Source organism: Cenococcum geophilum, assembly GCF_001692895.1.
Source record: "Cenococcum geophilum 1.58 unplaced genomic scaffold K441scaffold_53, whole genome shotgun sequence".
Taxonomy (NCBI): Eukaryota; Fungi; Ascomycota; class Dothideomycetes; order Gloniales; family Gloniaceae; genus Cenococcum; species Cenococcum geophilum.
Genome location: NW_027137611.1, coordinates 1125374 through 1146145, shown reverse-complemented (window position 1 = coordinate 1146145; position 20772 = coordinate 1125374). Strand labels below are relative to the sequence as shown.

Below are 20772 nucleotides of genomic sequence, written 5' to 3'. Positions count from 1 at the left end.
TATACTAAAGGTATAGATAATATAAGGGCAGATGCTCTAAGCCGTAAAGCTAAACTATAAAATAAGGAGAAGCTATTAGGGGCTTTATTGCGAAAGGATATAGACAGATTGATTAGGTATAATTATCTAAGAATTATAGCAACTTAAGAAGATAATAAACTAGAGAAAGTCTACGAGATACCGGAAAGTTTTTAGGTATAAAGAATTCTAGAAGTATAGCTAGAAGATCTATAGATGGATATGTATAAAAATTGAGAAGTGAAGTATATCCTAAAAAGTATAGCAGAGTAGTTTGTGGAAGACTTCTATAAGGGACTAACTTAAGGATATAATAGAGCTACGGGCTTAGTATTAAGACTCTAGGAGGAGTATATCATTGACGGAATCTAGAGGATAGCTAGAAAAGTTATAAAGGAATGTCTAGATTACTAAAGGAATAAACTAATAAGGTATAAGCTATATAGAGGGCTATAACCTATTAAAATACTAGAAAGACTATAGGAGGTTATATTATAGGACTTTATTATTAAGTTGTTAAAATTAAAAGATCCTATTACTGGATAAGATTATAACGTAATTTTAGTAATAATAGATAAGCTTATAAAGTGGGGATACTTTATAGCATGTATAGAAGAAATCTTAGCGGAAGATATTGCTAAAATCTATATTAAAGAAGTATTTATAAGATATGGAGTACTAAGTAAGATTATATTGGATAGAGATTTAAGATTCGTAGTAGTATTCTAGGAAGTGTTCTTAGCGGAGTAAGGAGTTTAAGCAGTAACTTTTACTATATACTATCTATAGACAGACGGTTAAATAAAGAGATTAAATTAGATACTAGAGTAGTATTTAAGGCATTATATTAATTATATATAGAATAATTGGGTATTACTATTACTAGTTATATAGTTTATATATAATATAACACCTTAAGAAGGAATAGGCATATTACTATTTAAGGTAAATTATGGGTATAAGCTAAGAATATCGTTATTACTATAGTAAGTAAAGAAAATAAGTAGTATAGCTAAAGAAAGAATAAAGATGTTAATAAATCTTTATATAGACCTTATAAAATTAGTAAAGAAAGTGTAAGAGAGAATAAAAAAGTACTATAATACTAAGAGATCTAAGGGACTAGATCTTAAGGAGGGAGATAAAGTATAGTTACTACACAAAATTTTTAAGAGTTAATAACTAAGTAAGAAGTTGGACTATATTAAACTAGGACCTTTCGAAATTATATAGAGGATTTTACCGGTTATATTTAAGTTAAACCTACTAGCTAAAATAAAGATCTACCCTATATAGCATATTGTAATGCTAGAGCCAGTATATAGGAATATTAAGCTATTAGTTTATAAAGCAGACATATATAGAGGATAAGAAGAAGATAAATGGTAAGTATTAAAGATTATTAATTATAAGGACATCGACGACAAAATATAGTATAAGGTTAAGTAGATAGGCTATACTAAAACTACCTAGAAGCTACTAGAGAATTTAAAGAACGCTATAGAAAAGGTATAGAAGTATTAGAAGGGATTAGGTTAGGCAGTATTAATAAAAAAGGATTGCTAAAGAATAAGTTACCTAAGGGGGACCTAAGAAGAGCAGTTGCTAAACTATTTAGATCTATTTCCTTCTCTGTTAGAGGAAAGTTTGTTCTTTTATCACCTAGTTCCTATAAACCTTATTCTATAAGTTTCTACTCCTTAAAATAAACCTTCTTACAAACCTTTTTAAGATGAAGTAGATAAGCAGACGCCGTAATTTAAGTATTTAAAGCCTTCTATTCCGTGTTACGGGAACATTCTAACTTAGTAAGGGCTTATAACAGTTTACTATCTAACTATATAGCAGCAGATTAAATATAAAACCCTAAGATAAATTAATTAGGGAACTAGATAACTATTAAGAGTAATAGGTTGTGTATATTTAGTATTAAAAGTAAAGCGAACGTTACAGGATAAATAAACATTCGCTTTAGTATACTCTAAGTAAGAGGACGGTTATCGCGAAGATAGGTTCGCCAACGCAATATAAACTAACCCCTCTTTTAAACAACGAGAATACAGAGACGGTATAATCTCACTAAAAAATAATATTGCAGTAATAGTGCGAGCACGACGTTGGGCGTATAAAGAAGAAATTGCTTTAGGTATAATAAGTAATAATATTAACTAAATTAATTAAACGGATATTACACCTCTAGTAAACAACTTAAAGATATTTTAAATCTTTAAGAACAAAAATAAAGAGGAGGGAGATAGTGTTACGGACGCTTTAAGTATAATATTATAACTACTTAGAGAAGAGACGGAAGAAGCTAGTTAGTTAATTTAGGTATGGTTTAAGATAAAGCCGATAGAACTATATAATAAGGAATAGTAACCGAGGTTATATAATGTGCTACGTATTAAATAAAAGGAATAAAAGGAACTTATATACCTTATATATAAGACGTATATTATATATAAGAAGGATTTTATAGGAGTACAGTTGTGTATTTAAGGACCCTTAGTCCCTACCTAGATAGTTCCTTCCTTGTAGTAATTCTTAGAATATAATTAGAGTTAATCTATTAGGTAACTACTCCACCAGTTGTTATTATGTTGTTGACTTTTGTACTTGTATTTCCTATATACTTAGCCTAATAACGAGCCTACCGTAGTTCTTGCTACAAGGTTCCGTTACATTTATAGGTTTACTATAGCTTTAGAGTAGCTTATACCCTAGTTTTAAAAGTTTATATAAAGCTAACTTTAACTTAGGGCTCTTGTTCTCTATAACGCCGCTATTACTATTACTAACGCCGCCAGTGCTAATATTAATCCGGTCCTTATAGTAGGATAGTAGTAGCTAGCTCCCTACTACTATAGTTTATAGGCTTAGGCGTTACTAGCCCTTTTAGGGTAGGATATGGAGTTTATATAAGGCGCGATCTCCCCTTATTAAATAGTAACGCACTAGCCTTTGTATATTAACGCTATCCTTATATAATCTTAGGGTAGGGTAATAGATAACCCATACGTTGCGTGCCTTAGCGCTTACCTAGGCTATCGCCCTTTCCTATTATATTGTTAGGTACCTAGGCACTTTAGCGGAGTATATAGGAATTATAAGTAGCGTAACTATATAGCCCGCTACTCCGTACGAGATAAGGATAAAGGTAGTAGTGGTGGACCTCTGCGCTTGCTATAGGTAGGGGCTGGCGGTGCTAGTAGTAATAATACGGCAGCGGCGCCGTTGTTAATTAAGGATGAGGAGAAAGACTAGCCGGGGGGTAACCCCTAGAATGCTATTATTCTAGCTTAGGTACGTATAAGCTTTTATTTAGTATATTAGTAACCTATATATACCTAGCTGATTAGGGGTATTACTAGCACTTATATATAATCTATAGCTTAATATACCGTATAAGCTTAGTAGTTGTTTTATATAATAAAACCAAAATAGATTAATATATAGATAGATCCTTAAATTTAGAGCTTTGTATAAGAAATAAGTTAAGTTTCCTTAACTAAGAGTTTAGTTTAGTGCCACTATTTTATATACTCTACCCATTTAAGAGTCTTAATACCTATTTACATTCTCTCCTATAAGATTATATAACGTACTCCTAAAAAGGTTTATTTAGGTTCGTCACTTATTACTAAAATTAATAAGATAGTAATTGCTAGTAGCGATAGTCGTAGCTATTATACGCGCTGTTGCTCTTAGCACTACTATTAAAGGGTAAAAAGCTTTCTAATATAACTTAGAGGATTACTAATATAGTTATTATACTTATCTTAGCTCTAAGGTCAAGTAAACTAATTAAGATCCTTAATAATCCGTTTATACGAATTAAGTTCTTATTTAGGCTTAGCTTACCTATATAGCAACCTAGATAGCTAAAGAGTAGCAAATCTCTTAGGCCTAAGAGCTTGCGATTAGTAATCCTCCTAGAGTTATTTAACCTTTTTAAGTGCAGCTTTCTGCCACTTTTTTTCCTAATTTGCTTAGATATACTTTATATAATATTTAGGATAAAAGATAATTGCCGTAGCGTATAATAGGGATTTATCTAACTTAAGGTAGTATTTATTAAATACCTTCTATCTAATTTAAATCCTAGAATAAAAGAAGCTATTCTTCTTATAACGTTCCTATTGTATAATATTAGAAGAGCTCTTAAAAGTAAGAGAAGAAGATTCCTTATAAAACTCCGCTTAAAATGCCTTATAAGAATATCCATTAAAAAGAGAATATTTAAGATTATTGCGTTATAGCCCTGAGTTTCTAATATAACCCTCTTAAATATCTAAAGGAAATTATGCGTTATATAAAGCGTAGTCCAATCCTATAGAGTAAGGAAATCTTTGCCTAAGGTCTTAGCATACTTCTTTGTATAAAGGTTAATTGCTAACTTAAGTTCTAAGGCTACCTAAAGCATTTAGTGCTAGCTATTTTATCTCGTATAATTATCTAATAGGATTTGTCTTTAAGTAAAAGTAATAAAGTCTTTTATATGACCTAGTAAGCTTTAGGTGTGTATAATAATATTATAAAGTTTGCTAAGTGCACTAAGGGTTTAAAATTGGTTTCTCCTAGAGTTTAGGTTAACTTTAATTCCTTTTTTATCTTTAATATTGTATAATAAAAGCTTATCTTCTTAAACCAAGTCTTAGAAGAGGAAGGCCTTAATAGCAAGGTAGATAATATAGCCATTACATTAAATTCGTTAGTGTAGAGATTTCCACTCTATATTATAATCTTCCTAAAGATATTTTTAGATCGTATAATATAAGACATTATTTATAGATATATTATCGGCGATAATAGCACTAAGTCTTTGTATAATACCGTAGTCCTAGAGTATTAGAAGCAGTGTTTAAAACTAGTCCTCCCTACTATATAATAGTGTTGTATAAAGTACAAGAAGGCCTCTTTATAGTCTTTTATTTCGATTAATAAAGTATACGTAAATACTAAGTAGAAGATATCTGTTTGGGGACGTCCAAATATCTAGTAAGAGGTGAACCTTAGATATTGCTAATTGAAGCTTCTTTTATATAACGTCCTTCTGCATTATAAATATATCCTAGACTATTTTATTAACTATAGAATAAGTTATTATAATATAACCCTTAACTTTTAGATTAAGGACCTAATAGAACGCGTGAAACTCTGGCCATTTAATAATTTAAAATAGTAGCCTTTATACGGTTATTAATGAAATAAGTACTGTAGTAATAGCTTCCCGGTTAAGTGTAGATTAAAGGACAAGCGCATTAATATTATTTGCCTACTTTATATCGTGGAGCTACATTTTTTTTTTTTTTTTTTAATATCCGATTGTATTATACTACGTATAATACTGCGCATGCAGCCTCTAGGCTATGGCGCTATAGTTCTATATACATGAATCCTTTCTAGGTAGCTTAATATGTACTAGTAGCTAAGTGGACACTCTGGCCCGTTTTAAATACTAGGGGAAGCTCCTAGCCTATTGATGTCTTGTCCTGGTATTTTGCTCACTACTGTCTAGTTTATACCAAAATCGCACTAAAGAAATCCTGGCTCTTTTATCTATTTCTGCCGTATTCTGCCGTTTCTAGAGTAGAAAAAGCGCTCTAAAAGATAGATTTATTTTTTTATAGTTTTGCATATAAGAATAAGAGAAACAACATAGCTTACTAGCTTNAAAGTAGCTACCAATTACCCCTAAGCGACTTTTTATTCTGTACCTATTTTCCCCTTCTTGCTAAAGAAATAGGTAGGGAATTAGTAATTAATAGCTACTCTCCCCAAAAGTAGGCTATTAATGGTATTTTATAATGGCGAACCTCGTTACGTAAACCCACTCCCATAGGAAAATTTTTACGAGGTTGTCTGTATAGAGTATAAACACTAATTCGCCTATACACCTTATATTTAACGTGCTAATGGTAACACGGGCCGGTCCCCTTCCCCTATCCCCTACTATAGCTACCCTAGCAGTGCATCGTCTGCGGTACGCCTATGGTGCGCCTACGGTACGCCTGCGGTCCTCTATAGTTTGATCGCCTATAGCGCGACAGCCGTAGACCGGTTGCAGTAGAGGTCGTCTACAGTATAACGGCTGTAGACTGGTTGTAGAAGGTCGTCTGCTCTGCAGCAGACTGGTTGTAGAGGAGGTCGTCTGCCCTGCGGCAGACTGGTTGTAGAGGAGGTCGTCAGCCCTGCGGCAGACAGTTGTAGAGGAGGTCGTCGGCCCTGCGGCAGACAGTTGTAGAGGAGGTCGTCGGCCCTGCGGCAGACAGTTGTAGAGGAGGTCGTCTGCCCTGCGGCAGACAGTTGTAGAGGAGGTCGTCTGCCCTGCGGCAGACAGTTTGTAGAAGAGGTCGTCTGCCCTGCGGCAGACTGGGTTGTAAGAGGAGTCGTCTGCTCTGCGGCAGACTGGTTGGTAGAGGAGGTCGTCTGCTCTGCGGCAGACTGGTTGTAGAGGAGGTCGTCTGCTCTGTGGCAGACTGGTTGTGGTGGAATCGTTGGTTGTGGTAGCTAGCGTCGTGGTGACGTGTCTTCAGGGGTATACAACCGGGCGGCGCCCTTGCGACGACGGACGGAGGAGCAAAGGAGGCGACGGACTGTGGAGCTACATATAGAGATTATAAAGTTAAGTACTGGTTTTCGTACAAAATAGGGCCCTCTTACTTTTTAGAACGGATATTATACTTAGACCTTAGGTAATATTAAAATTTATAGTAGACTTTAAGCAATATACTGTCTCTATATAATACTTACAAATATATAAGCCTTATTCTCTAGTAGTGTGTAGGCTGATTTTTATACGGTAGCCGGGTATATGTCCATAGCTTAAAGTCTTCTTTTATTTGGAGTTTGATAACTCCTCTATGTTAAGGGAGTTTAATATAGGTATAAAAAGTAATAAACCCATGTCAGAGCCATTTGTAAGGCAGTATTGCCAGGGTGTACGGTAGGGAGCAGGCAAGCCGAGCATGAGTCACATAGGGAGTCGATGGAAGAGGACGATATGGTAATGAGGGTAGGCAATAGCCTGAGTACAGAGACGAACCGATGGGGGAGGAAGGAGGCTGTAAGCCCGAGGAGCTTATAAGGGGTGGCCAAGGCCTAGCCGAAGGCTAGCCTTGGCAGCCCCTGAGAGCTCCCGGGATGTAGCCGAGTAAGGGACCAAAAGTACCCTTACACCATTATTATAATAACTATGTATATAATATTGCAGTGTAAAAAAATTTTAAGGGGTGCCAAGAACATCCGTGCCAATATTATAAATACGCCAATATTTGCCAATACGCGCCAATATTGATTAGTAACAATATTGATCAATATTATTGGCAGTATTGATATTGAAAACCACGCTGGTATCTATAGGCGAGTCTAAAAATTTTGGCTCCCGTGTATATATACCTTAGTATCCTTTTGCCACACTACAAAAGCTTCCTACTATACTATAAGAGCTCTAAGTCTCCATATATATCCATAAGGGCTATTAAAATATTCAATTACTATCACTCCTTATGAATGAATATATCGTTGAGGCAAATATCCGAGCACCTCACACAGCCCTCCACAACGCTTCTATAAATGATCCGAACTGAAAGCTCTACGGCTCTATAGGGGGAGGACGGTTAAGGGGGTCTTCCCTTGGAGCTCTATATAAAGCTTCTGCTACACAGTATATTAGCCACGTAGTAAGGGGGGTTCAAGGGGTTCTCCCCCTTTAGGTTTAATACAGAAGCTCTACGCGAGATCATCTACAAGACCTTCAAAATTAAATCCAGATATAAGCTCTGCGTAAGGAGTCTCTACACAAAGCTCTATATAAAAGCTCTACGCGGAGCTCTACTACGCGTAATTAATCATAGACTCGTGTCAAAATTTTCGTTGGTTTGTATCCCAATGATCAACATGTTATGATATACTCATTCTTCCCTTTGCTCGGCATGAAACGTGACATCCCACCTCTGCGTCTTCCTAATAATTGCCCTCTCGCTTCCCTCGGAGTAGAAGCTATGTTCCTCCTGCGCCTCATCTGCGTTAGCCCGCGACACATCAGCCCGGGAAAGCACCTTCTCTGGCCTCAGCCGTATTTCCTCAACTCCTCTGCTCAGCTGATGACCTGCCGATCGAGTAGGAGTACTAGCTTCCCCGGATTTATCGATCGAGTGCAAGACGTAGCTGCCACCGTGGCTTTGTGATCGGCTTTTCCCGCTGCCGGTGAACGAGTGCACTGATTTCTGGTTAATGTTAATCGTGTGGCCGAGGTCGGTATCGAATGCGCGAAGGAATTGCTTCATGCAGGGGATTGTGCAAGCCATGAGCGAGAAGTGCATGACTACTTGAGTCAGGATGGCGGGATTGACGCTGTCGTAAGTCAAATCTGTATTGTGGAGAACGGAGCTGAGGAAACGCAAGCGAACGATTGTGGGGGGGATGATGCTGGGGTGGGAGTTAGCTGTGCTACGTATATTCCTAGGGAGAAGGGCACATACAGGATTCGGCAGAAGAACGCGCCGACAACAACCGCTTTGGTCTTTAGGGGCATATAGAGAGACCAGACGAGATATATAGATAAAGCAAAGATGATGCCTTCTATTGCCATGCTAAATCCCTCGATTACAGCCCACCGGGTATACTGTATGTAATGTACTCGTTAGTGTCTCTTAGGAGATACAGAACAATGCTAGACTATGCATACCCTATCCGGCTGATAGCTTTTTAGTCGTTTCTCAGAATCCCAAGGCGGAATAGCAATGGCCAAAACGGAGGCGAGTGCCCACAAAGCAATGAATACTGTAATGGAATGACTTGCGATCAAGTGATGCTTTGTCCGTGTGAGACGGGCGATGAGTAGACTCGTTGAGCATTTCGAGGCCGCTATTGCTATTATGTAGAGAATGGCTGCTGCATATGATGACTGCAAGAATTCATTCTTTAACTAATGCAACACCTCGTGTGATGATGTGAGAACGACGTACTTGAAGAAAACCGTCTAACTGGCTATTGGTGAGGCGACTTTCTCGCTGCCCTAGCCCGTAATGCACAGATACAAGCGTAGCAGTAGCCTGGCCGACTGCTACGATCTGTTATGTATGTTAGTTTCAGATGAGAAGTGAGTTCATAATGTTACTACCAAACCAAGAGATGCTGCAGCATCATCTTGACCAAAAGGAGGGACAATACTCAATCTGATAAAGATGCGAATACTGAAGACAAGAATTGTCCACACCATTCCAATTGCTACCGCCATCCCTACTAGGGCACCATGGTTGCTGGGCGTAAGAAAACGACCGTCAGAAGAGGACATTATGTGGAATAATTCAAGAGATGTCCGAGACACTAATTCACGCGTGTAAGTGCTGAAGACAATTATATAGCGCAATTGACGGCATAAGTATATTCGAATAAGGGATTCGGAGAACACATCAAATGGAAAAGGCCCATTATTTTGGCGTTTTCTACCGCGATAGCAGAACATGGCAGTAAGATAAAGAACCATAACTTACAGGAAGAAAACTGGCAACTGGAAGCGCCTTGGAGAATTATTGAGACAGATTTCAAGTCCCTTACTGCGCATGGCGTCCTCAATGTGGAACGAAACGAAGAATTCCGGCCGTAGGTTATCCTACGGAAGGTCACTATGGGTGTCGTGGAGATGGTTCGGTAACGGTGCAAGGATATGATGCTTTTGCGACGCCACTAACCCCTGTGCCGTTGCCTTTCCGTTGGCACTGGAAGTCTGGCTGCCTGGAAGTCCAATGGTATTTAGAAAAACTCCTATTCGGGAACTATGAATCTATAGGATGCCACGAAAGTTGAAATGTGTATCGTAGATACGATATATTCCGCGCAGACTTGGTAATAAGCAAGCTGTCAAACCCGCACGGACAAGTATATGGTAGGTGCACCCATGCAAGGCACTTCTAAGGTTCCGTGATGATGTGCAGGGTGCTCGTAGTAGTCAATGCGGGCTTGACAGCTTGCTTTTACCAAGTCTGATTCCGCTGAACAACACGTATGTGTAAGAGGTACAGCAACGCCATTTCTCAGCGTATCCAAATATGATAAGAAGGTGCCTTGGTGGCTGAAGCCTGCTATTTCCGATACTCGATGAAGAAGCAAAACCACTAACGCTTCCACGAGGCTCCAAAATCCTGCCAGAGGCCTATCCTGACGGGGCTGGTCGGCCAGCGAGCCACCTAAAATTACGCCAAAATCAGCTAAATTTATATATTGATAACTTATTTGTTAAGTGGTGGTAAATTTATTAGTATATAAAGTTGGCTAATTTGATGTAATTTTCGGTGGCTCGCTTGGGTGGGTGGCTCGTTTGGGTGGCTAAGACGTTCTGTACATGTAGCTAGCCGAATATTTCTGCATGGCGTATCTCTTTAGGTTTCTGAGACGCAGTGCAACCCCACGTTATTCCGTTCTATCAGGTCGTAAACCTGGGACGTCGTTCTCAAAGATGGCCGAAACACGGCTTACCGTGTGGAGGTTAACCACGATCGTTTCCGCTGACGCTCTCGAGTTCCCAACCCTGCCTAGTCGTTGCATGGTCAAAGGTCAGCAAAGGGAAGGTGATTCGGCAATGGCTTGTTGTTCAAATAAGGTTTCTTATCGGACTGGCCCCGACCCTAGCACGGAAATTGCTTGCAGCTTTCGTTCTTCATCCCGCCCCCTGCCTGCCGTTCAAATTCGCACTGTGATCCATACGCGGCCCTTGCATTATGCAGTTCATTCCGCACAGCTGTCTATCACAGAACCTGCATGGTCTCGACATGCAGCTCTTGATTCTTCATGTACGGCCCGAGCCCTCGAGGCAGGGTAAGGATGCTCAACGAACTTTGAGGGCGTCCTCTAATTCCCCACGTTGAGCCACTCAAATCTTCTCTCTATTCGCACTCCTCCTTCCCTTTCTTTGCTTCCTCGTTGAATTTGCGGTTGTATTTTATTCTTCTCTCATCATGGAAGGAATGCAGAAAGGGTTCGAACTACAAGGCGCCGTGACTGCTGGGATGGATGAGAGCAAGGAGCTTTCGGGCTCTGATATTGACCCGCCCAACACGGCACCAGCTGTTCATGGATTCACCGAAAATGATAGGAGGGACATGCACCGTATGGGTAAGAATCAGGAGTTGATGGTGGGTGAACGAGTCTCTTGCATGAAATCCTGCCGTTAACTATAAGTAGAGAAACTTCCGTCTGATTTCCACCGTTGGATTTACGACATGTGTTATGGGAACCTGGGAGATCTTACTTACGTATAACATCTTGCATCTATAGAGTTACATAGTTTAGATTGGCTAACATCTTGCATAGGGCTAATACGCAAGGATTGATTGCGGGAGGTATGGCAGGGTTATTCTGGTCGTTATGTTGGTGTTATGTTGGACAGACATTTATTGTTCTCTCTTTGGCGGAAATGGCATCCATGTGAGTCTGGGATTAGGACTCCCAAATTTTGGTATATTGTCTAATGCAACCAGGGCTCCTACTGCTGGTACACTTCCAATCCTTTATACAGCTTCACACTCCATCTGACTTCTTCAAGGTGGCCAGTATCATTGGGTATCAGAGTTTGCTCCACGTAAATATCAAAAATGGATGAGTTATACATCTGGTGCACTCCGAATTTCCGAATTATCTTTCAATCCCAGTTTAGCTAACAAATATACAGGTTGGCTGGCTACGCTGTCATGGCAAAGCATTGTAGCCGCAGACTGTTATATTGTCGGCGGAATTGTTCAAGGTCTCATCGTCGTCGCAGACCCAAACTATGTCCCTGAGCGCTGGCAAGCAACTCTTCTTATTATTGCCTCTGCCATTGGAATTGGTCTTTTCAACATTTATGGCGCCAAACACCTCCCGCTCGCTGAAGGCATCTTTGCAACCTTTCATGTCTTTGCCTTCTTTCCAGTCATCGCAGTACTCTGGGCAATGGCGCCAAAGCAATCTGCCCGTGCCGTATTTGTCGAGTTTACGGACAATGGTGCTGGCTGGCCCACGAATGCTTGGGCTGTGATGGTTGGCCAGGTATCCTCTATGTTTGCGGTCATCGGTTCAGATTCGGTTGCTCATATCTGTAAGCATGATCTTAAACTACCCTCTTATGTCTAAAATCAAGCTGCCCTTCCATCTTCGCTCTGCTAACACCACGTAGCCGAAGAAATCGAAGATGCAGGTGTTATCGTCCCTCGCGGTATGATGTGGGCCTTTCTACTTAATATCCCACTTACTTTCGGCCTTCTTCTCACCTATCTGTTCTGTATTGGAGACGTGACCGAAGCCCTCGGCTCAACTACTGGCTATCCATTCATCTACGTCTTCTCCAATGCCACACAATCTCGCGGAGGCACTATCGCACTGGTAGTAGTTGTCCTGCTACTGTTGATAATGATTACGATTAGCTCCCTGGCATCCTCTTCTCGCCAGATTTGGGCATTTTCTAGGGACCGTGGTTTGCCGTTCTCGGGATGGTTATCGCATGTAAGATATATCCCCACTATCTTAAGTTCCTATGATGCCTCTCATATTCCCCCTTCAATCTTGTTCGGCTAACGCATTCTGACTCCTACCAACAGGTCCACCCCTCCCTCCAAATTCCCGCCAACTCCATCATCTTTACCTGTCTCTACACCATCCTTCTCTCTCTCATAAACATCGGCTCCAGCGTTGGGTTCAATGCAGTTCTCTCCCTCACCAGCTCTGCGCTCATGGCCACTTACCTGATTAGTATTGGATCTGTAACATACAAGCGCCTCACCCGCCAGCCGCTGCCGACTGCAAGGTGGAGCCTTGGCCGCTATGGATTACTGGTGAACTGTTTAGCATGTCTTTACGCTTTCTGGGCATTCTTCTGGAGCTTCTGGCCCAACTCGTACCAACCCACTGTGCAAATGTTCAATTGGTCCAGTGTGCTATTCTCTGGCGTTATGATAATTGCTGCGTTGGTATATGTGTTTTGGGCGAGAAAGGTGTATGAGGGTCCCGTTGCGAAGGTGCGGTGGTGAAGTTTTTGAGGTCATTTCGCTAGGTAGCCGAAATATGATCTTATGGTGTGTTTGTATCTAGGGCGCCTGGTTATTAAATTGGGTAGAGATCAATAAGATATGTAGGCTGGAATGTCGTATACGGTATAGAGCATTCATAAATCCATTCCTATCTGAATATCTCAATGAAGATATATATCACGAGAGAACATTACATTGGCACTGACGCTCCTCGCGCTTCCTGGAATGCGCACCGGAGTTCCAGCATTTTAAGTGGAATATCTTGGAATCCATCTGCCCGTACCACAAATTCTTCGCCTGTCCCAATCTCAGGAACACCCGGAACACTGCTATTAGTCACTTTGTGCGCGTTCGGATTACCTATCTGCACGAAACTGGCTAGTGCACCAGCATAGCCCTCCTAGATAAGCGACTGTGATTTTTGGACGGCGTTTACTTGATTCTACTAATGAGGCAATTAGGGAGGACATCCCTAGCTATAGAGGACAGAGAATTATTGGAGGAGGGAAGGAGTTGAGTTACATAAATAGTATCGCTTGCATGCTTGGCTGGCGAAATGGTGTACTCTCCTACCCACCCCTCGTTCCTCCCTGTCCGCGCAACCCAGTATGCTGGGCATGCAAGAACTACACCACGGTATATTAGGCCCGCACGCTCATAAGTGGTGCTGTAAGAGATCTCTTCCGCGTTGCTGATGGGCGGGTGGAGTGTCTCGACTTCCCTTAATAGCGGCGCAGAGAAATTGGGCAAGAACCCACTCAACCAGTCAATGAAGTAGTGGAGTTGAATCCTCCAGAGGTAGTGCTGTTGGCTAAGCCTTGCGGAATGAAGTTATCGCCTTCGTGTAGGTTGTATGTCGTGAATCCTAAGTCGGTGTTCGTGCGACGCTCCCGGACGGCCTCAGTGAGCGGCTTGCGGATGAAGGAGTCATCAATAACGGCCGCCCAGGTGTATAAGCTTGTGTTGTATGTATGGCTTGCATCAGCTATCAGACTGGCGTTGCGGATGGTTTGGATGTCGGTGCTCTTCAGGCACACCAATGTGTCTCTTCTTTTACTGCAGCCTGTGAGTGATACCAGTTGATTGTAGATGGTCTCGGCTTCTGGCGAGTCGTAGCGGTAGGTTTTGGGACAGAAGGGGGAGCTTGCCATTGCCTTTTTGAAGAGTCGAGGAGTGGTATTCCCGCCATTCGCGATGACTTGCGCGACGACCGAGCCTGCTTCAGCGGATTGGCCCCAGATGGTCACGTTTTGTGGATCGCCTCCGAAATGGGAGATGTACCTATGAACCCATGTTAAAACGGCTTGCTGATCTAATAACCCAGGATTGAGGTCTGCTGCTGGCGATTCATCTACCTTCCTGCCCGGGAGAAAGCCAAACGCATTCAGGCGATAGTTCGGATAGACTACAATAAAGTCGTTTGCCTGACTAACGTTCAAAACTGGATAGGCAGGTGGAGGGATCGTAAAGCTTGCGCTCCCTTCTATGAATGCGCCGCCGTGGAATGTTACCAATACTGGGCGTTTGGCACTAGGGCTCGTCCATGGTCTAGAGTAAAGCCTTAGGTAGAGATAATCTTCTGAGCCATTTACGGTGCGCTGAATGCACATATCGAACGACTGATCGGTGTCATATGCACCCCCGAGAATCGGTTCTGGGGGCTGAGGCGCTCTGAAGCGGTTTTGCCCTGCAGTCGATGTTGCAAAGGGAATTTTGCGAAAGTATGAGGTGTTGAACAGGGCATTGTATTTGCCTTGGAAGGTGCCATAGTCGAGATTTACGGTAGGATTTTCGAATGCAAAGACATTAATAATTAGAGAGAGGAGTACGACGATGGTTTTTGGGAGATTGGGAAGACTCGGAAAGGATATCATTATGAATACCGTCGAGTTCCTCAAGATTGTGGCCCGTGCAAGAAACACCAAAAATCGCCCTTGTCGTCAAATAAGGCTTTGGGAGGGCTTTTTCTTCGTTCCTTTTGGCTGTTTAAGATATTGAATCCGTGGAACAAAGTCCTCATTATGTGAGGCCATGTTTTGTACCATAAGTGGTAATATTTAATTTACGAAATTTAATCTATTTACAACAGTCGCATAACAATATTTGATGGTACTGGCAGAATCCTAGCTAACCGCCCGCAACCCAAGCCACCAATTTGAGGCACAGAACAGTGGTGGGTGGAGTTTTCGCGATTAGCGGACAGAAAACTAAAATAAATAGAGGAGAATAACCACGTCGCAGAATGTAGAAGGTTTAGTACCTAAAATCACCTGAGTGGCTTTTAGAGTTGTAGCATAGCGCCATTTAACGACTTACTCGTAGCGAGTTGGACGAAACTTCAACATCTTCGACTTTGCACACATACTTGCTTCTCTATCTTCTAACCTTCGCGGCCCATGCAATAACTCGCCGCCAAGGCTAATACACAATGAGCCGTTCCATCGCACTACCCTAAGTATTTATTGAGATGGCCTAGAGTATCGCAACACCACCACCTATATATAGCGTTAGCAAGGCTCGGATTGAGGGGGACTAGATGAGGATTGACGCTCAGGTCATCTCGTTTCCGCAGGTGCGATGAATCTATCTGCTTGTGGCACCTACAATATTCTGCAGAGCGTGCTACCCATAATTCAAAATCTCCAAATTGGGCATCGTTGGGCATCTCTCCTGTTTCACTGCTTATAACAGGACCGCTGGGGTCGGATTTTCTTCTCTGTCCGCAGGCTAGCCGGAATTCATAACGCGAAACGGGCTGGCGATATTCGCCGGGATCTCCTCTATTTCACTTATCCTCAATAAGGGGCTCAACTACTCGCCAAACGGTTCGCATTCAACGGAGTCGGGGTTCAGGATGTCTACCCAGAATAGTCATTCATTAGAAACGTACGAGTATGCAGCGTTAAATCCTAGCCAGCGCGAAATCCGGGTCCTTATTTTGAGATCGAGAGTAGACGCTAACGCCGAAGTCCACTGTAACCTTATCCATCAAAGCCTTAGCCAAGGGGTTGGAGAAACCTGCTCGTACGTCGCCCTGTCCTACGTGTGGGGCAGCAAGGATAATCCGAAGACGATCTATCTAGACGGCAAGCCCGTTGAGGTAACACGAAATCTATACAGTGCCTTGGATCAGTTTAGCCAGAGAAATAAGGATATCCATATGTGGGTTGATGCCCTCTGCATCAACCAAAGGGACAACGATGAGCGAACATCCCAGGTTGTAATGATGAGTACTATCTACACACGAGCGGGGTCGACTTTCATGTGGTTGGGAAGCGGCGAGTATAACTCCGGTGGTCCGGCGATGGAATTGCTGGCCGAATGGGCAGGAAGGAGGGCGGCGGGCTACTTGGACATAGAGCACGATTTGGAATTCGAACCATCCAGAAAGGACAAACTCAAATGGGAAGAACTTCATCGCTTACTTGAGCAGCCCTACTGGCGGCGGGTTTGGATAATACAAGAGATTTTGTTGTCCCGCGATCCCGTCCTGTGCTGTGGTAGCTATAAGTTGCCCTGGACCGTTGCTGCAGATACGATTGTGGATATGGAACGCTTCGACGCTTTTGGATATGCACGGCTGGAATACGGCGAGAAGAGGGATGAAGAGTTCACCCGCCAAACGCGCGAGCTAGGCAAGAGATTACGTGAGTCCAGAAAGGCCAGAGATGCCATGGAGTCTGGGCAGGAACAGGAAAGTGAAGAAACTATTCAAAAACGAGAGCAATTAATAAGAGAGGCCGAGGCCTGGGTCACCAACCGATTTTCGGAGTTTGATGTTTTGGTGCCGATTGAATTGGCTCATCTGTGGCGCAGTTATTCGCGAGGCGAAACTATGACACTCCTCCGTGCTCTCCTTGCTGGTCGTCTCCGAGAGGCAACTGACAATCGAGATCGTGTTTATAGCCTCCTTAACTTGGCGCAAACCGAAGGAAACATGCTTTCAGCAGACTATGACAAGGACATTTGCTCGCTCTACCGAGNCATGGCAGTGCACTTCCTTTCAACGAGCAAAGATCTCCGTATTCTGTCAGCTTGTATAGGATTCAAAACAAATGATGTTGACGAGTCAAAAATCATCCCAAAGACGCTGGATAAGGAATTGCTCCCTTCTTGGGTCCCTGACTGGCGTGAGTACGTAGAATACTCGGGGTATTTGCTGTTAAATCCCTCTGTTTCCCCAAGCTTTTCTGCCGCAGGAATAACTTCGTCAAGTTTTGCGGTTTCGAAGGACGCCGGGGTGCTACTGGCCGAGGGAGTATACTTTGACAGAATTAAGTCGACCTCGCCGAGCCTCGTTGATGTGAGTAAAGACGCAATCCCCGGAATGTTACGAGATGAGTGGAATCTCTGGTGCTACCATACTCGAGGCAAGACCGAAAAGTTCGATTTCATCACTCGACATATGGCCCTGAGAACACTGTGGCGATTTGTTGGACCTCATCCTTTAGAAAAGGCCCCTTACGGCAATGAAGAAAATCAGCTGGAAGCCTTCCGAGGTACCCTAGTGCTTGGTGATGCCGAACAAGAAGGACAGAAGTTGTTCCGCTATGATAGAGTATTTGGTGATAGAATATTCGCGACGTTTATTGACCATCTAAGCTTTCTTGACAAGGACTTGCCTTTAGGCCTAAAGAGCGAAATTGACTCACTCTTATCCTCCATGAGGAAGTTAGACCGTGTCACAAATGGAGTTCCAAGATTCTTCATCACAGAATCAGGGTACATGGGCCGAGGCCCCCACGCGTTGCGAGTAGATGATGTAATAGTCGTTCTGCTGGGTGGAGAGGTGCCGTTCGTCCTCCGACCGATAGGAAATGGATACATTTTGATTGGGGAATGTTGTAAGTGGTCTATAAATCAAACTTCTTGCAAGCTGCTAACATACAGTACGAGACGTCCATGGCATTATGGGAGGCGAACTTATTTCGGAGTTAAATAGGGGGGAGAGGACTAAGCAAGGGTTTGGCTTATTTTAAATAGTAAAATAACTAAAACCGCACACCAAAAGTTTGTCTATGATTTTGGGGATTCCTATTGGTATTAGTCTTGTTCGGAATCTGTTAAATTCCTAAGAAAATGTCTGCGCACGCGTCAAAAACGCGTATTCGTACAAAATCTGCCAAATTCCTTCTATTTTCTCTTTGCATCTCTCCAGCTTTATATTACGCCTTGGATATCTTGCTGAACACTCGTCTTTCGATCTTTCCCTATTGGCGTTTGTTTGCTAGACTTAATTAAATTCCCCTTCCGTACAATTCGGGCTCTTAGGGACTCGAAAGATGTCCGTCAGAGAACATAGACGAGGTCGAGTGTTAGCACCATCAGGGTTGTCGTAGAATACGCCAGAGCGGCATTCCGAGGTACATCCTGCTTGAGGTAGTCTGCAGCCGTTGTAACCGGCCCGCCGGGAGTTGTCTTTCTGGGATAGAAGAGATGGGGTTAACGTCTTAGCCACCCAGACGAGACAGCCACCCACCCGAGACAGTGCACGGGCCTCCTACGAAAATCAAAATCAAATTAACATCAAAATCAACCCCAAAATCAACCCAAATCAACCCTATTATATAAATACACTATAATCCATTGGTGGTTCCTTCCAAACCTTCTTTGCAAAGGTAATAACCCCCCNTAATGCAGCCTTCCTTTTCTTTACCCTCTTCTCTTCCTNCTCCTTTTAAAGCTTTTCATCNTTATTCTTTTNTGCCTCTGCTACTAATAAAACTCGTGCCTTCCCATAGGCGGCTTTTGTCTTGCTATATCGCTCCTTCTTCTATCTTTTAANAAGCTCCTNATTTATTCGCTTAAGNATTGTATTATTAGCTACCGTACTTAACNTAAACTGCTAAATATTATACACAGCTTNAGAACNTAGGGGTNATGCACCTTGCAAGAGCTGCCCAAATATCTTAGTAAGTCTCTCCTCTACGGAAGGAGACACGGGTATATTAAATTTGTGGCTATTCTTGTCTATAAAGCTTATATAGGAAGGAGTTGTTAGCCAAATCTTTTCTAAAATAATTAAAGGATTAAACGGTAGAAGGCCAGTTGCCCGCNATACGCTTNCTATATTANTTAGTAATATAGCTTCNTCTTATACAGCTTAGTAATACTTAAGGAACTTAGGCTTAGTAATATTAACAGCTCTATAGAAGGCAAAGTCGTAAAGGCGCTTTTAATAGGCTTTTAATAAGGGGCTAAATATACTAATATTAAGGGGTTAAAGTAGGTATNTCNAATAAGGTAGTAGATAGAGAGGGATAATCTTATAAGCCTCGCAATACTTAATAAACTGCATTAATATNTGGCTCTCNTGTCCGTTAAGAATTAATAAGCGATAGATTCCTTAAAGGTGTGGCTCTATATATTAGTTAAAGTATTTTAACTAATTAACTATAATGTCCGAATTTGTCCAGCCTAAATCACTTACTTAAATCACTATCTCGCGATTAAGTCCAGGTGATATCTAAGATCGTTACATTTGCTTCCCCTAAAAGATAAGGTAGGGAGGTAATTAATATTAACCTCCTAATTAACTTCCTAATTGACCTCCTAATTGACCTCCTAGTTGACCTCCTAATCGACCTCTTAGTTGACCTCCTAATTGACCTCCTAATTGACCTCCTAATTGACTTCCTGATTAACCTCCTAATTGACCTCCTAATCGACCTCCTAATTGACCTCCTAATTGACCTCCTGATTGACTTCCTGATTAACCTCCTAATTGACCTCCTAATTGACCTCCTGATTGACTTCCTGATTAACCTCCTAAATTGACCTCCTAATCGACCTCCTAATTGACCTCCTGGTTGACCTCCTAGTTGACCTCCTAATTGACCTCCTAATTGACTTCCTAATATGCACTTAATAATAGACACCCAATCGCGATTGCCCGGCTCTATAATAAAGGCTTAAGCCTCTAATTAAGGAATAAGTATCTTAACCTTATCGCCTAACCCCATTGCAATTCCTTTCTTATCTATATTATATTAATTGCCTAGGGGAATTGCGTACTTAGTAATAGTAGCTTTATAGAGATTAAACCACTCTTTAATAATCTCTAGATCCTTAGTATCCTTTTGCTTTTAATTAAGGCCTTAGGCAAATTAAGCTTTAAGCTCTAGGTATTAGGTAAGGAAGTTTTTATACTAGTATTGGCTAAGCTCTAAAGGACGCTTCTTTACAGTAAGGATACTATATAATTATAGCACCTATTGTACCAACCGCGTGCTTACGCGTTTGGTATACCAGGTACGCATTTACGCGTTTAGTGTACTAACCACTCGCTTACGCGTCTAGTGCACTTATAAAGCACTAACTAATTAGGGGGGAGGTACATTAGTATATAGACCATGTAGTCTGCTTTATATAATCGATAGTCACCATTATCTAAAAGAGTATACGATACTATATGTATTTCGTGCCCCTAGATCTGACTCACTTATACTATTAAGTTAGTACGAACACTAATTAGTAAGCGCGCACAGATCAGCAATCACTTAATACCTCCCCTAAGCGATACTCGACAGCAACCACCTATTTAGACTCCTAGTACAACCTACTAGAAGGTTGGAAGTTAGGGATTACAGACTATTACTAACTCTGTATACTTATTTAAGTCTTAGTACGGTTTACTAGAAGTATAATAGACGCGAATATAGACCTATATAGAACCCCTACCCTCTTCTTAGCAGACTAGATATTTACGGACGCTAAAGAGACTAAACTATAAGAAGCTAAGTTCCTGGCA

The 20772-nt window shown here is 41.8% G+C and overlaps 5 protein-coding genes across 5 annotated transcripts; 2 read left to right on the top strand and 3 right to left on the bottom strand.

Moving 5' to 3' along the window:
- Positions 1-4072: 4072 nt before the first annotated feature.
- K441DRAFT_582401 (uncharacterized protein) lies at positions 4073-4309 on the bottom strand (the record flags this gene model as incomplete). The annotated part of the gene is made up of 1 exon (XM_067644458.1): positions 4073-4309. A coding segment is annotated over one exon (237 nt), but the record flags the coding sequence as incomplete, so codon positions are not given.
- A 3547-nt stretch (positions 4310-7856) lies between these two features.
- Positions 7857-9707, bottom strand: K441DRAFT_644410 (uncharacterized protein). The gene is made up of 6 exons (XM_067646751.1): positions 9516-9707; positions 9143-9348; positions 8988-9092; positions 8708-8926; positions 8502-8644; positions 7857-8448 (listed from the first exon to the last, which is right to left on the bottom strand). Exons 2-6 carry the CDS (start codon positions 9314-9316, stop codon positions 7932-7934), a joined length of 1158 nt encoding a protein of 385 aa, XP_067499351.1. The 5' UTR covers positions 9317-9348; positions 9516-9707; the 3' UTR covers positions 7857-7931.
- A 1115-nt stretch (positions 9708-10822) lies between these two features.
- Positions 10823-13203, top strand: K441DRAFT_667228 (putative amino acid transporter). The gene is made up of 8 exons (XM_067649791.1): positions 10823-11153; positions 11203-11273; positions 11332-11445; positions 11499-11512; positions 11564-11632; positions 11690-12094; positions 12173-12498; positions 12594-13203. The coding sequence occupies exons 1-8, from the start codon at positions 10977-10979 to the stop codon at positions 13020-13022; spliced, it is 1605 nt and encodes a 534-aa protein (XP_067499350.1). The 5' UTR covers positions 10823-10976; the 3' UTR covers positions 13023-13203.
- Positions 13204-13212: 9 nt separating this feature from the next.
- Positions 13213-14896, bottom strand: K441DRAFT_689845 (acetylcholinesterase; the record flags this gene model as incomplete). The annotated part of the gene is made up of 3 exons (XM_067652338.1): positions 13213-13422; positions 13545-13738; positions 13786-14896. 3 exons carry the CDS (start codon positions 14894-14896, stop codon positions 13213-13215), a joined length of 1515 nt encoding a protein of 504 aa, XP_067499349.1.
- A 480-nt stretch (positions 14897-15376) lies between these two features.
- On the top strand, positions 15377-18276 carry K441DRAFT_644405 (HET-domain-containing protein). The gene is made up of 2 exons (XM_067646750.1): positions 15377-17866; positions 17919-18276. The coding sequence occupies exons 1-2, from the start codon at positions 15877-15879 to the stop codon at positions 17999-18001; spliced, it is 2073 nt and encodes a 690-aa protein (XP_067499348.1). The 5' UTR covers positions 15377-15876; the 3' UTR covers positions 18002-18276.
- Positions 18277-20772: the final 2496 nt, after the last annotated feature.